The sequence below is a fragment of the Hyalella azteca genome, unplaced genomic scaffold (genome assembly GCF_000764305.2).
Source record: "Hyalella azteca isolate HAZT.00-mixed unplaced genomic scaffold, Hazt_2.0.2 contig5545, whole genome shotgun sequence".
NCBI lineage: Eukaryota > Metazoa > Arthropoda > Malacostraca > Amphipoda > Hyalellidae > Hyalella > Hyalella azteca.
The window spans coordinates 311,196-328,036 of NW_025935731.1; the positions used below are offsets into that span (position 1 = coordinate 311,196).

At 40.9% G+C, this 16,841-nt stretch overlaps 1 protein-coding gene across 2 annotated transcripts in view; it reads right to left on the bottom strand.

Moving 5' to 3' along the window:
• LOC108671430 overlaps window positions 1-16,841 on the bottom strand; it is an 88,622-nt gene that overhangs the window by 35,349 nt on the left and 36,432 nt on the right. For both annotated transcript variants that reach the window (XM_047880545.1, XM_018158978.2), the window contains one exon: window positions 7,925-9,509. In XM_047880545.1, coding sequence (XP_047736501.1) covers window positions 7,925-9,509 — 1,585 coding nt within the window. The remainder of the gene's footprint in view (window positions 1-7,924; window positions 9,510-16,841) is intronic.

Below are 16,841 nucleotides of genomic sequence, written 5' to 3' on the forward strand. Positions count from 1 at the left end.
TGAGGTGCGTGACGAGCGTGGGAGCAGAGTGAGTCAACATGACCCGCTTCACATCGCTAACAACAACAAGAGATAAAACAGCGCCGCCACAGCGCTGATCTTCCCAATCAATTACCGGGGCAGCATCTCACTGCACCGGGGTCACCCCGTAACAAAATTTAGAGCCGAGGGCGGCTCTGGATTAAGAGCCGCCCCCTTAACAAAATTTAGAGCCGAGGTCGGTTCTGGATTAAGAGCCGCCCCCCTAACAAAATTTAGAGCCGAGGTCGGCTCTGGATTAAGAGCCGCCCCCCTAACAAAATTTAGAGCCGAGGGAGGCTCTGGATTAAGAGCCGCCCCCTAACAAAATTTAGAGCCAAGGGCGGCTCTGGATTAAGAGCCGCCTCCTAACAAAATTTAGAGCCGAGGGCGGCTCTGGATTAAGAGCCGCCCCCTAACAAAATTTAGAGCCGAGGTCGGCTCTGGATTAAGAGCCGCCCCCCTAACAAAATTTAGAGCCAAGGGCGGCTCTGGATTAAGAGCCGCCCCCTAACAAAATTTAGAGCCAAGGGCGGCTCTGGATTAAGAGCCGCCCCCTAACAAAATTTAGAGCCAAGGGCGGCTCTGGATTAAGAGCCTCCCCCTAACAAAATTTAGAGCCGAGGGCGGCTCTGGATTAAGGAACGCCTAGGACTCGGGGAGCATCGTCCACCAGCTTCCCTATGTCCGCTTTTCGGTCTACATTCCGGCCCTTAGTGAGATACAGGGGCCGTCCTATCGAAAATACTGAACAGTTCGTTACTCCGTCAGCCAATCAGTAACGGCTCTGCAAGCTAAATCCACCAATCACAAACCGGAAAGCGGCCACTAAGTGCACTAAGGCCGCTACCTGCACTTAGGTCGCTACGTGTACTGAGGTAGCTACGTGTACTGAGGCCGCTACGTGTACTGAGGTCGCTACGTGTACTGAGGTAGCTACGTGTACTGAGGCCGCTACGTGTACCGAGGCCGCTACGTGTACTGAGGTCGCTACGTGTACTGAGGTCGCTACGTGTACTGAGGTCGCTACGTGTACTGAGGCCGCTACGTGCACTTAGGCCGCTATGTGTACTGAGGTCGCTACGTGTACTTAGGCCGCTACGTGTACTGAGGTCGCTCCGTGTACTTAGGCCGCTACGTGTACTTAGGCCGCTACTTAATTGTACTTAGGCCGCTTCGTGTACTTAGGCCACTACGTGTACTTAGGCCACTACGTGTACTTAGGTCGCGACGTGCACAGTAAATTTCACTAACTAGTACGGACCCATGCCACTAGGCACGAATAACACGACGACGGTTAATAAGTTAATAGAAATGAGTTTCCACAATGACCAATTAAGATGAATAATATCAATTTATTAATAATATCAATAAATACACGATTAGAGGCTAACGAAACGCTGGTTTAAAAGTGGCATTAATTTTTAATAAAGTACGCAACTGAGTTAGCAATGCAGGCAATGCATTTTCTCTTCATACATTTTCATAGGAAGTAAAAAGTGCGATGAAAATGGGGTTGAAACATTTCAACCAATTCGAAGTTCGTTTAAATTATATTTTTTATCGTTAATTCTAATATGTCACTCAATTGATATTCTAGAACGATCAAACCTTGCCACCGTAATTTTGCGACAGTTTGTAAGGGAATAATCGAGGCTAATGGATACCATACGATGATCATATAAATACAATGATACATAAAATACAATGATATATAAAGTACAATGATATATATGTAAAGTACAGTGATCATATATAATACAATGATCATACATAATACAATGATCATAACTTCTATGATGAGAACGTACCTCAGAGTTCCTCATAATAATATTTATCCAATAATCAACGAAGTGCCCCCTAAAATTTGTTTCCATTCTTCATTTCTCTAGCAAAAAATTCTCCCTAATAAGTAATTCGTTTCATTAAAATTTTCGTCCATGATTGTCTCTTTAAGAAAGTTTTCTAAAATATTCTGGTCCACAATCCCAAAAACTTAATTTCCATTATAAAACATCAAGTTCCATAATTCTTAAATAAATACACTTTCTAAAACATTCTTGTTCGCTCCCGAAAAACCGCACGCGCTTTGAACAAAAGTTGGCAATTAAAAAACGCGAAATTACGAGTAAAAGTTAAGGCAGTTGGTGTTAATTCATCATGAATTCTGACAGCAAAATTCATTAGAACTCGCGGACTCCAATGAATACCCAAACGTAAACTAGTTTATTCGATATTAGTGGAGTTGAACCCACCATATGTCTGTAGGCAGCATGTCACTTGCAACTAAACATTACATAGAGATTAAAGTGTTTACGAATAATCACATGTACTCTATTACCAGGCATTAATCCCCACGGTAATAATGTGTATTAATACGCGGAGTATTGATGTGTTTTAATACGCATAGTATTAATGTGTTTTAATACGCAGAGTATTAATGTGTATTAATACGCAGAGTATTAATGCGTTTTAATGCAGTCGTAGTCGAACTGGTGCTAGTTGAACTAATATTGCAGAATGCACTAACCGTTTAAATTAAGATATGCTGAGAAACTGAATTGTACGACGTCAGGAACCTTAATAATATTCTTCGATATTTCTAACCGCGTTGAGTCAGTGTAAACATTAAGTGATTCTTAGAGATTAGACTTAGTTATAAGAAACAAATGAATAAATTGGTTGTATATATCAACTAGTCAGCGTCTGACCTGGCTCGAACAATTAGATTTTATAAATATTCTTATTTATATATAGATATATTTCTACTAGCCTATAATCATCTAAAGATTGCAATAAATCAAGGCAATCACAACAAAGTAGCAGTTGTCAAGTTTAGAGTTCAATATATTGCATTAAAGCAACTGATACAGCAGGAAGTTCGTGACATTCTGCCATTAGTTCATCTTTAATCTCCAGGCTGCCACTAACGAGATGAATGTAAGCCTGTCAAGAGCTACATTTTTCTCTGAAATGATGAGTATTGTGAATAGTGTAATCATACAGCATGATATACAACATAGTACAGTCATACAACATGATATACAGCACAGTACAGTCATACAGCATGATATACAGCATAGTACAGTCATACAGCATGATATACAGCATAGTGCAGTCATACAGCATGATATACAGCATAGTACAGTCATACAACATGATATACAGCACAGTACAGTCATACAGCATGATACACAACATTGTGCAGTCATACAGCATGATACACAACATTGTGCAGTCATACAGCATGATATACAACATGACTTGTACTATATTTATACATATATTACCATCATGTTATATATAAGAAATAATGAAGGTACATCCTATCAGGATTAGGTGGTTAGTAAGCAGTTCTGTAGGTTGGATATACACCAACCACATTATAGGCAGGTTTCGGTCTATACAACTATTATTATAGGTTGCTTGGATATACCTGGGCATCATATGTCACACTGTGCTTTTCTTAGATTGATTTTTTTTATTTTAGCACGTGGATTACACAATATTAACAAATTATAAACAAATAAATATTGCTAAGTTGAAGACAAACTGTATTTTGGTGGTAACTGTATTAAAATAACCCCCCTCCGCTGGTGGGGGGGTGTGGGATTGGGCGGGGGCCTGCAGCTTCCGCCGGCGGGATGAAGTGAGCGACAGTCACGGGGCAGTCCCACGGGGTCACGGTGTGCAGTGATGGTGACGTGTCACGGGGCAGTCCCACGGGGTCACGGTGTGCAGTGATGGTGACGTGTCACGGGGCAGTCCCACGGGGTCACGGTGTGCAGTGATGGTGACGTGTCACGGGACAGTCCCACGTGTCACGGGACAGTCCCACGTGTCACGGGACAGTCCCACGTGTCACGGGACAGTTCCACGTGTCACGGGGCAGTCCCACGTGTCACGGGGCAGTCCCACGTGTCACGGGGCAGTCCCACGTCCCACCCATACAATAACAATACAATAACAGTACAATAATATTTAATCAAAGTAGAATTATTGAAAATTTAAAAATAAAAATGAAAAATTTTAATTTCCCGGTGGCAGAAAAAAATCCAGTGATCGAAAAAAACTATGTTCCAGTTATCAGACTAGACGTCGCTTAATTAAGTACATTGGTGGCTCAATGCGAAATAAAGGTATCAGTGATGTCAGTAACTTATTCGCATTGATCAAATTTTCTGGTTGGTTAATAATATGTCAGCACGCATGTCAGCACGCATGTCTGCACGCATGTCAGCACGCATGTCAGCACGCATGTCAGCACGCATGTCAGCACGCATGTCAGCACGCATGTCAGCACGCATGTCAGCACGCATGTCAGCACGCATGTCAGCACGCATGTCAGCACGCATGTCAGCACGCATGTCAGCACGCATGTCAGCACGCATGTCAGCACGAATGTCAGCACGCATGTCAGCACGATCTCTCCCTCAATATTGCGGCCAGACGCTGGCGCAGAATTGGTCTAATCAATGAAATTTCCTTCGACAAAAATCATGGCCGAATTATCGGCGCTCAAGAATTTGTCCGGCTATAAATCTCCAAAAATTTCAGCTCAGGGCTGCACCAAGGCACCCTACAGGCTAAATAAATTCGGGTAATGAACGGCCTACGGTTGGCCGGCGATGTTGCGGCGATAATTTTCAATGGAGGCAGAGCGCGTGCGAACGGTACAAAGCAAACGCTGTCCGCGTCTTCAATTTGCGGATCGTGCGAGCGGCGGACGGACGAAACGTGATGCGAGTGCGGAATGAGGGCGGTTAATGAGTGAGGGCAATGAGGACGGATAATGAGTCGCTCTAATTAGCGTCCCCCGCAACTCCTCAAGGGGATTACATCTCCAACCACTCAGTGACAAACTTAACAATGACTTGATATTAATTGGATGTACAGAATAACCGATGACATTGAATAAATTGAAAAATGGAGAGTTAAAAAAAATTAATTTAAATTCAATACCATAACAATGGCTACTGGCTACCGCCGGTACTTACCAGCAATGACTCAGAAAAAAATATAACTCAGTACTCACTGCAGTGAGTGACAGAGAGCGCATTTTCTCGTCGACGAAAACGTGAAGTCACGGACGGACAGACAGACGGACGGACGGACAGACGGACATAGCGAGCACAATAGTGCATTTTTTCCATAAGTGAGAAAATGCGCTAAAAAGCGATACTTTGTCCTAACAGCGATGCACTTTTGTCCTTATGTAGGTTATTCTGGTCCCAAATGGGTGAATTTGTGCTACATGAACTCTCAGCTTGCACTTTGAGAAAGAAAGTGTGTCACTATTTGCACAATATGACCAATCATTTTCCTCAGTGGCAACTTGTCATCGCGAGGTCACAGTAACGCCTCTGTTATAGGTCATGAAGGTCACTCCGGAGTCAACAACAACAGGAGTTGATTGAGTGTCACACAGGGCAATTTCATCAGTAATTGCTTGTTTTGTTTCCAAACTGCGATATATTAGCGAAATTATTGCAGAAAACCCGACGTAAAAACGTCATCCGAGGCTAGCATTTTACCGTCTCGGTGATGAATGGAAGAGGGAAGTGAAAATTATATGTTATTACAGATATATGGCATATAATGGCAGAGATGTGGCCTATTCTGCAGAGATTTGGCCTATTATAGCAGAGATGTATCATATCGTATCAGATATATGGCATATTATGGAAGAGATATGGCATTTTATGGCGGAAATGTGGCGGCATACTAGCAGAGATATAGCGTATTATGACTAAGGTATGCATATTATGGCAGAGATGTGACATATTATGGCAGCGATGTGGTATATAATGGCAGAGATGTATCATATATCAGAGATATGGCCTATCGTATCAGAGATATATTATATATAATATATCATTTCCATTACTACACCCTTCATATATATTATATTCTTCAATAGCCTTAATCATTCACTATAAGTTGGGATTGACTTAACTCAGCAATGATTAAATTTATATTGATAATCTCCGAATAATAATAAGTCAGGAAAGAAGCATTGAGTAACACCATGAACTAGAATTTCTCATTGTGCATTATTTCGTAACATGTGTTCTACTACTCATTTCTCATTGTTCTTTCGACTTAATCTATGGAATAACAGGGTAAATATTTACGATCTTGGAATCAAAGAAGAAAATTCATTACAAATTCATTGTAATGCATAATTTTGATCATCTGCAGGGGGAAGGGGGAGAGAGGGGGTGCTATTACCGCCGGTACTTACCAGCAATGACTCAGAAAAAAAATATAACTCAGTACTCACTGCAGTGAGTGACAGAGAGCGCATTTTCTCGTCGACGAAAACGTGAAGTCACGGACGGACAGACAGACGGACGGACGGACAGACGGACATAGCGAGCACAATAGTGCATTTTTTCCATAAGTGAGAAAATGCGCTAAAAAGCGATACTTTGTCCTAACAGCGATGCACTTTTGTCCTTATGTAGGTTATTCTGGTCCCAAATGGGTGAATTTGTGCTACATGAACTCTCAGCTTGCACTTTGAGAAAGAAAGTGTGTCACTATTTGCACAATATGACCAATCATTTTCCTCAGTGGCAACTTGTCATCGCGAGGTCACAGTAACGCCTCTGTTATAGGTCATGAAGGTCACTCCGGAGTCAACAACAACAGGAGTTGATTGAGTGTCACACAGGGCAATTTCATCAGTAATTGCTTGTTTTGTTTCCAAACTGCGATATATTAGCGAAATTATTGCAGAAAACCCGACGTAAAAACGTCATCCGAGGCTAGCATTTTACCGTCTCGGTGATGAATGGAAGAGGGAAGTGAAAATTATATGTTATTACAGATATATGGCATATAATGGCAGAGATGTGGCCTATTCTGCAGAGATTTGGCCTATTATAGCAGAGATGTATCATATCGTATCAGATATATGGCATATTATGGAAGAGATATGGCATTTTATGGCGGAAATGTGGCGGCATACTAGCAGAGATATAGCGTATTATGACTAAGGTATGCATATTATGGCAGAGATGTGACATATTATGGCAGCGATGTGGTATATAATGGCAGAGATGTATCATATATCAGAGATATGGCCTATCGTATCAGAGATCAGGAATATCATGTCAGAGATATGGCATATCATATGAGAGATATGGCATATTATGACAAAGATATGGAGGGAGAACTATCGTCCTTTTGATGGACAATAATACACCGAAAGAAATGAGTGGGTGTAAAAAAAAACCTACATAATGACCGATAAAGATGAATAAGATTAATAAACCTACGATTCAAAACCGACCTTAGGCTAGTTTACACGCAGTTTTAATCTTCAATAAGGTAGGCGGCAACGCGGTCGCAGAGAAACTCATTATTGATAATACCCATTAATTTTTCTCTGAGTGCATAGCGATATTCCACCCCTTCATACAAGGTGACGCACTTTGGTAACATTAATTAAAAACGTAATACTTAATCATAAATAATTAAAAATTTAATACTCCATTATTGAAATCAACGTTATCGGCACTTACCCATCTCATTTGGCCAAATTCATTTTGGAGACATCTTTAACAAAATTCATCCCAGAATCATAATACTATTGATGCAGTATACTAAGAATTCAAAATGTCTTGAAATTTTGTGAATTTCTAACCTTACAGCGTACGAATTGTGCCAGTCGAGATTATCACGATCCATGGGACTCGAAGCGGTAGCGATGAATAATGTACAATAAATGTAGAGCAAAATAATTTAGAGTATAAAGTAACTCTAACCTGCTCGGCCTTGAGGGCAGGCGATACTCACGTGTACTCCTCCAGCGCAGGGGTCATTAAAGATATTATAAACCCTATGTTCATATATTAATTAATTATATATTAATGAATAGAGTAGAAAGAAAGTAACTAACCTGCTCGGGCTTGAGGCCAGGAGGCACCCACGTGTACTCCTCCAGCGCACAGCCGGAGTCGTCGTCGCTGTGGCTGTGCCGGTGGTGATCGGCGCCGATGCTGCCGAGGACGCCACTCAGGGCGCTGCCCAGCGACGCGCCGAACGACTTCTTCGGCGGCGCGTGGATCGTCGGAGGAGGGAGGCCGTTGGCCATCGGGATGATGGATGAACGAGGAGGGATGGTGCTCGTAGAGTTGCAAGGAGGAGAAGAGGAGTTGGATTGTGGAAGAGAGGAGGAGTTGGATGGTAGACCAGTTGGGGTGTTGGATGATGGAAGAGTGGGGATGTTGGATGATGGATGAGTGGAGGTGTTGGATGGGGGAAGAGTGGAGGTGTTGCAGGAAGGAAGGGCAGAGTTGGATGGGAGGAAATTAGAAGTGTTGGATGGAGGAAGAGTTGGGGTGTTGTATGGAGGAACAGCGGTGGAGGTGTTTGATAAAGAAAAAGTGGAAGTGTTAGTTGTGTTAGGAGTCGAGAAGTTGGAAAGGGGGATCATGGGGCTGGAAGAAGGAGTCGTGGAAGCGTTAGTTTGAGCAATTGCGGGAGTGTTCAAGGAATGAATATTTGATCTATCGGGGGAAGGATCTGGCGCTGAACTCGATGCTGCTGGAAGTGGTTGGAAAAGTTTCGACTTTTGATCAGAAACTGTACAGGATGACGAGACTTGGATCAACGGGGGAGTGCAAGACGGAGTAGGAGCGGAGTTTTCCGATATCGAATTTGATTTGCTCTTACAAACGCCATTTTGATGACCCGGATTTCTTAGTTCCGTGGAATTACTGACACTGGCAGTAACGTTAGAGCACGGAACAGAAGAGTATAACGTCCCACTGTTCGTGTGCATGTCAAGGTTGGTCCGCTCTCGAGGCGCCATGTTCGGCGGCTGAGTTTGTTGAGGAACAGGGACAGAAAACTTCGAGTTCATCATGGGAGCATTTGGGGCTCTGGTGTCAAGATGAGTAACTTGTTTATTGATGACTGAGTTTCTGTAATTAATTTGTTGATCCTTATGAAGGTTCTCATGTTTCGAAAGCTGATGCTGAGGTATATGACAGTGGATATTTTGCTTATTCATTGCGGAAACTTGTTTATGTTGCTGTTGTTCTGCTAGGTTGGGATGATTTGGGTTGGGTTGCTGGGTTGGGTTGTTATTAGGTTGATGATTTTTAGTATAATTATGATGATTTCGTGACTGATGCTGCTTAGAAGTATGATTTGGTTGATGATGTTGTGTAGAATTAAGGTGATTGGACTGTTGAAGCAAGGCAGGTTGATTCACCGCAGGTATGGTGCGGTGTACAGAAGAATAGAGCGACTGTTCAGCACTGGACACAACGGGTAAACTTTGGTAGGTGTCGGCTTGAGGCTGCGAGGTGGGGAATTGGGGTCTGTGAGTTAGGTCGGGAACTACCCCAGCGGAGTTGGGGACAGGGTTGGGTAGCGTGGTTGATGATTGGATTAGATTAGCTTGGTTATTGGATCGTGGGCAGGTGGGAGGATGCGTGTGGTGGTCTTGAGAACACTTGCAGTTGCGGCACACTTTTCTGGAACGAATAAATGAGGGAATTTTAGGACAAGCGATATAAGTAGACAAACAAACATAGAGCAAAAACCTGTAGCTCGCAGGCACTCACAATCAAGGAGTTTTTACACTAGATCAAAAACTATAGTAAAGTGATTCCGATAGAAGCGAACTTATACAGACAGAAAAATTTAGGAATAATATTGTGCAAATGGTGACCCATTTTCTGCGGGTAACACTGATAGTGTTCAGTCCCTTTAGCCAGGCCAAGCCTAAAGCGTACCAACCAATAAGCCAATACTAAATTTCATTGTAATTATAATCATTTCATCGATTATCGTCAATCTCTCAGTCTAAAATTAGCCGCAGGCAAGAATCTTGAAATAACATTTCAATCGTTCTAGCCTTAGCCAACGCATTCGGTACTAAACGCTAATTTGTAAAGAACGCCAGTAACTTTCAGGTTTGACGGAATAATCTAAATGAAACGGATCTCACTAGCACCATCTTACTCGTTCACGCATACACATAAGAATCCTGGCACCAGACCAAGTACATGTAAACACAGGAAATATATAAATACTTACGTACACCTATGAATACAGGCAGTACTCGATCACATACACATGTGAACATATGCAGTTGTCACTCAAACAAAAATTTGAATGCATAAAGCTCTCGCTAAATTGAACTGGAATAAAAACAGTATTTGCTTACATATATATAAATGCTCATCGCTCCCATGTCTATATATAGTCAGTCACTAAGCAGTACAATGATGGTGCACCGACATAGCTGTTCTCAACAGAACTTATACCCTAACAAAATTTAGAGTCGCTCCAGCTTCTGGTAATCCAAATCAGAAGCTGCCACGTCTGTAAATTTTCACTGGGTAGCTCAAAATGAAAAAAAAAGTCACTGGAGTCAGATTTGGTGCAATTATTTTCCTCGGCGACGAAGCTAAGATTTCCTGCGGGGCAGCACAACAATGCAACACAACTCAGCGGCTCATGTTGACGGCAACCGCAAGGTTCCCAGCGGGTGCCACTGTCAACGACAGGAGTCAGGGCGACGGTAACGACAGTGCAAGGTTGCATGGACCGGTCGTGTGTTGACGGGCTTTTAGTTTTATGTACAGCGAAATTTTGGTACTAAGGATGCAAATCCGCTAGGTTGCGCGTGTGGGAAAATTTTGGTATTAAGGAAGTACATAAATCCGTTAGGTTGTACACGAGAAGTATTTTGATACTAAGGAAGTAAATCCGTAAGCTTGTACGCGTAAGGTAATATTGGTACTAAGGATACAAATCCGCTAGGTTGAGCGTATAAGGGAATTTTGGTGCTAAGGATGCATATCCGTAAGGTTGTACACGTTGGGGAATTCGGTACTTAGGATGCAAATTCGTTAGTTTATACGCGTGAGGTGATATTGGTACTAAGGATGTAAATCCGTTAGGTTGTACACGTTGGGGAATTCTATAATTAGGACGACGTTCGTTAGGTACTACGACTGGTCAAGTTACAGTAGCTAGGATGACATATTTAATGCACGTTATAATAGAGAATATTCAAATACTTAGCTACAATGCTGTTTGAATACACTGGCACAATACAAATTTAAGAGATTATTAAATTTTTTGAATATGTTTATAAAAATGGAGAGTCAATTTAAATTCATTGAAATAGAGCGAGTGTGCAAAGTTTGGCGAACAACAAAGCATAAATAAGATCAGAGTTTCTTGCAACAACTGACTTTTACAGTAGGTAAAAAAATTCAGAACTCCAAATGACGCAAAAAAATCCCATATTTGCTTGCAGAAAGCCAAGATACAAACAATAGAGCATCACATTGAAAACAATGATCAGGTACGAGAGGTAGAGGTGAAAGTAAAAATGGTAAATTATGTGCAATTATAAGCGAACAAGTTCAACACACTTCGAGAATTGTCAGAAGAATTTAAAAGGCAAGCCATATGAACGTCAGCCAATCGCAGGACTACCATAAATCGACTATAATTCAACCGTGGCTGAGTGGATGAAGCTCACATCGATGTAATCAACCGACGACTGCAATAAATATTTATTGCGCCAGCAATGAGGTAAATTGCCGCAATGCAGCCGCTGTCAGATGTTGACAAATTATTTGCAGTCGGAAAGCAATAAATTCTCGAAACTTTAGATCAGTCATACTTTTATTGCTTAAGCAAAGCGCCTGATGGTCTTAGAGGCCATTTATGCATTTCGTTTTCAAAACATAACTGACAAATTCCATAGTACAAGCCGATTGGTAATTAAGGTTTGATAAAAAAATAACCATTTGTTTGCCGTCGTATGAACCTTTCGCAATACCAAGTTTTTTATTACACAAAGTTAAGTAACCGGTACCACAGATGGCAATCCAAGAGGAAATTCCTACCTCACTCGGAGAATGAAATGATTCAGAAAGCGACATCATTTAGAAGAGCTAATGTTCGTCCAACATTTATGTGATATGGCAGCAATGTTCATGGGGGGCCCTGAACCAATTATTCATGTTGGTGATTGTTATCTTTGTGGGTGCGAATAAAATAGGTAAGATAAGCATTAACGATTATTTACATTTGAGAATTTCACACAAAGAGATCGTTTTTCAACTACGTCACAATCGTTCAGCTCGCTCACTCTCCAAGATGCGTTCAAGTCTCCGGGCCCAAAACGAGTGACTAACGCCTATATATGACTCACAACTATATATGACTCACAACTATATATGAATCACAACTATATATGACTCACAACTATATATGACTCACAACTATATATGACTCACAACTACAGTATATATATAGTAATGTGAAATAACAGTTAAGAAGCAGTCGTGACTCCCAACAAATAAACTGATATTTTAACTGTATCTGACACAGCAATTAAGGACCAGTTCATTCAAGAACAGTGAATAAATTCTGATAATTCACATGAATTCATAAATTCACGTGGATAAATCCTGGGTAAGTAATAGCCACTGTAGTTAACGAGTGAGAATTTAAACGTCATATTGATCCAAACGAGGAAAAAAAAGTTCATCGATATTTGGACTAAATCTCACTCATTTCTTTGAGTGTAGGCACAGCGACAGTGCATGTCTGCTGTACCACAAAAAAATCCCCATTAAATCGGGGAATGCGCCCGTCATTCCTTGTTCAAAATTACAGGCGATTTAGAGACGGCCAAAGAAAGACAGGCGATAATTCACAATAGTTTTCATATTAGGTTAAAAGGAGAAGCTGGTCATCAGCTGCAGAGCTCACACTCCGAAAGATGAACGATTCAAATTGTCCAAATAGTGACTCATTTACTGCATGGTCGGGGTCACGATGACAAAACTGGGTCAGGATGGGCAAGAATTGCATCGTTATTTAGACAAATTCTCTTCATTTATCTGAGTGCAGTGGGCTATTAGAGGCTAACCATCGGGAACAATTCGGTCATCAGCGGAGGAATTGCAGATCCGCGCACCCGGAATGTCGATCTGTCGACAAGCTTCAATTTCCCTGCAAAAACTTCGACAGTGAACAGATTTAGTAGGGGAAAGTATTTTAACAACTGTATATAGAGGGCAGTCTTTGTATTTAATATCAAAACAAAATTGAAACGACCGTCGATTGATGAAAGTTTTTTTTTATTCAGAATAAAAAAAAATTTTGGAACAAACGTAGATCGAGGGATGCTGTCTTTGTATTTAATATCAAAACAAAATTTAAACGACCGTCGATTGATGAAAGTTTTTTTTTATTTAAAAATGTTGAAACAAATGTAGATCGAGGGCAGTGTTTGTATCAGAACAAAATTAAAACGACCGTTGATTGATGAAAGTTTTTTATTCAGCATAAAAAAGTTAAGACAACTGTGAGGTGAGGGAAATATAGAATTCGGTATAGAATAGAATTGAAACGAGTTTAGACCGAGGGAATTCTCTGTATTTAGACACTAGAGAATCATGAAAATAGCGGAACCAATTAATTTCCGAGCTCATAGGTAAGTCGCCCAAAGAAACCTGTATAAATGGAGCGACTCAAGAGTTTACACGTAAAGACAAGCTTGCATGGCATTTTCTATGAAGATACGATCGACACAGGGCGCATGGTTAAACACAAAATTAGATAAATGGGTGCACAAAAAACACATATGTATACTCATACATATGCACACAGACTCACACATGGAGGTTAATTGGCGAGTGTGGAGTCACCGGCACTTCATACGGAAGGATTACAGTGTTTTCAAACAAACGTCCATGATTGGTTTGACGACGAAAATAAACAGATGATTTATTCCGGACAAGAAAAATTATTTAATTGTAAATTTTTTGGGCAAACATTTAGTAAAATTCATCTATTGTCATCATTCAGGCTACAAAAAAATTCAATATTATTAAAATAACTTGTTATCTTTAAAAAGAAACCTTCGTTATTATATACATTCATTTTACTAGATTTTTTAAACTTTTACAATTTCGGCGATGTTTTCACCTGTAGGCAATTCATTATCATCAACACAAGTAAAACTTCGGGTACAAATTGAGGATGCGTTTGGGAAGTTAATTAAGATCCTTAAAAGTCTAGTCCCATTTGTGATACTCATAGTACTCAAACTTACGACCATCGTAGAACTTAGGACCATCGTAGAACTTACGACCATCGTAAAACTTACAACCATTGTAGGACTTATGACCATCGTAGAACTTACGACCACCGTGGAATTGACGACCATCTTAGAACTTACTACCAGCGTAGAACTTACGACCATCGTAGAACTTACGACCATCGTAGAACTTACGACCATCGTAGAACTTACGACCATCACAGAACTTACGACCATCGTAAAACTTACGACCATCACAGAGCTTATGGCCATCATAGAACTTACGACCATCGTAGANTTACGTTGATCGTAAGAATCGTTAAGTTAGTGATAGTTAAGCTTACGTTGATCGTAAGAATCGTTAAGTTAGTAATAGTTAAGCTTACGTAGATCGTAAGAATACGATCAACTTAGTAATGTCAACTAGTAATATCAACTTAGTAATACGAAGTTAGTGATATTTAAGCTTACGTTGATCGTAAGAATCGTTAAGTTATTAATAGTTAAGCTTACGTTGATCGTAAGAATGCGTGTTCACCGCACCGAACAGCAGCAACACTTACGACGAACAGTTAAGCCACAACCGCAACACAACGTCACATGTTGACGCAACCTCACGGTCTCCACATCGTAAATCTCAGAAATTTTAAAATCTTTGACGTCCAGCGAAATCCTGCTGAAAAAAATCCTGTCGGTGGTGGTGCATAATCCGGCGCATCCAACGCGATACCGGAATTCCAGGATTTTTTCAAATAATTTTTCGCAGGATCCGCAGCAAAGGAACTCGCCGCGCGGATCTGCGATGCAACTTTTTGCAGTGACATTCAATTATTTTGCAAGTTTTTGCATTCCATTATTTTGCAAATGCATTCCATTATGACACATGAAATGCATCACTCCCAGGTCCATGTCGTAGGATGAATTCCTATATAGAACGAGCGTTGAACTCTGCAACGGCTTGGAACTCGCTACCTGCTTATAGGAACTTTAAATTATACTCATGATGAATATATGCGGCTTATATAAACTTTAAATTGTACTATAATTTAAAATAATTATTATAGTTAAATGATTAATATGTGTATAGAGCAATTATTTTCAAGGAAGAACGTCAATTAAGTTACTTTTGAGTTAGCTCCTGGAAAAAACTATGTAATTTGACTGTATATCTCGTAAATTTTATTGTGCAAGTCTTAACTGCGGCCTTGAGTCGTAAATCAAGCTGTATGTCGTAACACTAGCCGAATGTGTGGTGAATCTAGTTGCATAAATCGTTGATCAATCCTTATAAGTAGTTAATCTAACTATGCACGTCGTAAATCTAGCGGTACAAGTCGTAAATATAGCCGTATATGTCGTAAATCTAGCTGTACAAGTCGTAAATAGCGCTGTATACAAGTCGTAAAGCTAGTTGCACAAGTTAATAAAGAGGATACAAAACAGCTACCAAAAGAGCTTGGGAGATCAGAGTGGCCACGGTCGCTGGCCGACCTTATGCCAACTATACATGTATAACGCCTCTGATTTTACCATCACAGCCGCACCATCAGCGGCCAGCCGTGTGCCGCCTATAAAACGCCTCTGATTTTAACATCACAGCCGCACCATCGCCCGCCAGCCGTGTGCCGCCTATAAAACGCCTATAATGTTAGCATCAAAACCGTGTGCCGCGTATAAAACGCCTCTGATTTTACAATTACAGCCGCTCCATCGCCGGCCAGCCGTGTGCCGCGTATAAAACGCCTCTGATTTTACCATCACAGATACACCATCGCCGGCCAGCCATGTACCGCCTATAAAACGCCTCTGATTTTAACACGACATGTATGTGGCGATGAGAGGAAAGGTCTCAGAGATCAGAGGGTTAAGCGCTGTAACGGAGGTGGTAATTTTGCCCCGCGGTTTAGGTTAATTTCAACGCGTTTAACCTGGAAAGTCGCGCTGCTGCTGAGGGCGTTGCATGTCAACACAGAAATGGCGTGCGAATTTGCAGTGTCGTCTTGCAATTTTTTATATGATACATCCTCTGAGGAAATACCCTTCATACATATGATTTACCATTCAATTACATAACCTCTAAATATGATAAATCATATTCATTTATAATATTATAATTCATATATTAATATATTATAATATATAATTACATATTACAATATATATTTCATATCTTAATATATTATATATAATATAGCATTTCAATTGCTACACTATTCATATATAATATGCTTTCCAATAACCTAAATCATTCACTTCAAGTTAGGAATGACTTAACTCAGCAATGATTAGAATTATGATGTAATCTCAGAATAATAATAAGTCAGGAAAGAATCATTGAGTTCCACCATGAACTAGAATTTCTCATTGTGCATTATTTCGCGACATTTGTTCGATTTAATCTGTGGAATAGCAGGGCAAATATTTATGATCATGGAATTAAAGAAGAGAATTTATTGCACATTCATTGCAATGCATAATTTGGGTGCTGGGATGGGGTGCTGTTGAAGGGAGGGGTGTTGCTGAAGGGAGGGGTGTTGCTGAAGGGAGATGTGTATAAGAGACAGGCGGAGCCCGAGGTGACCATGTCGGACCGCCAGCTGGTGCAGCTTATCTGCGCCTGGCGCCTCTTCTCGCCGACCCTGGACCTGTCTCTTATACACATCTAGATGTGTATAAGAGACAGGCGTGCTGACTGCGTGCTGACTGCGTGCTGACTGCGTGCTGACTGCGTGCT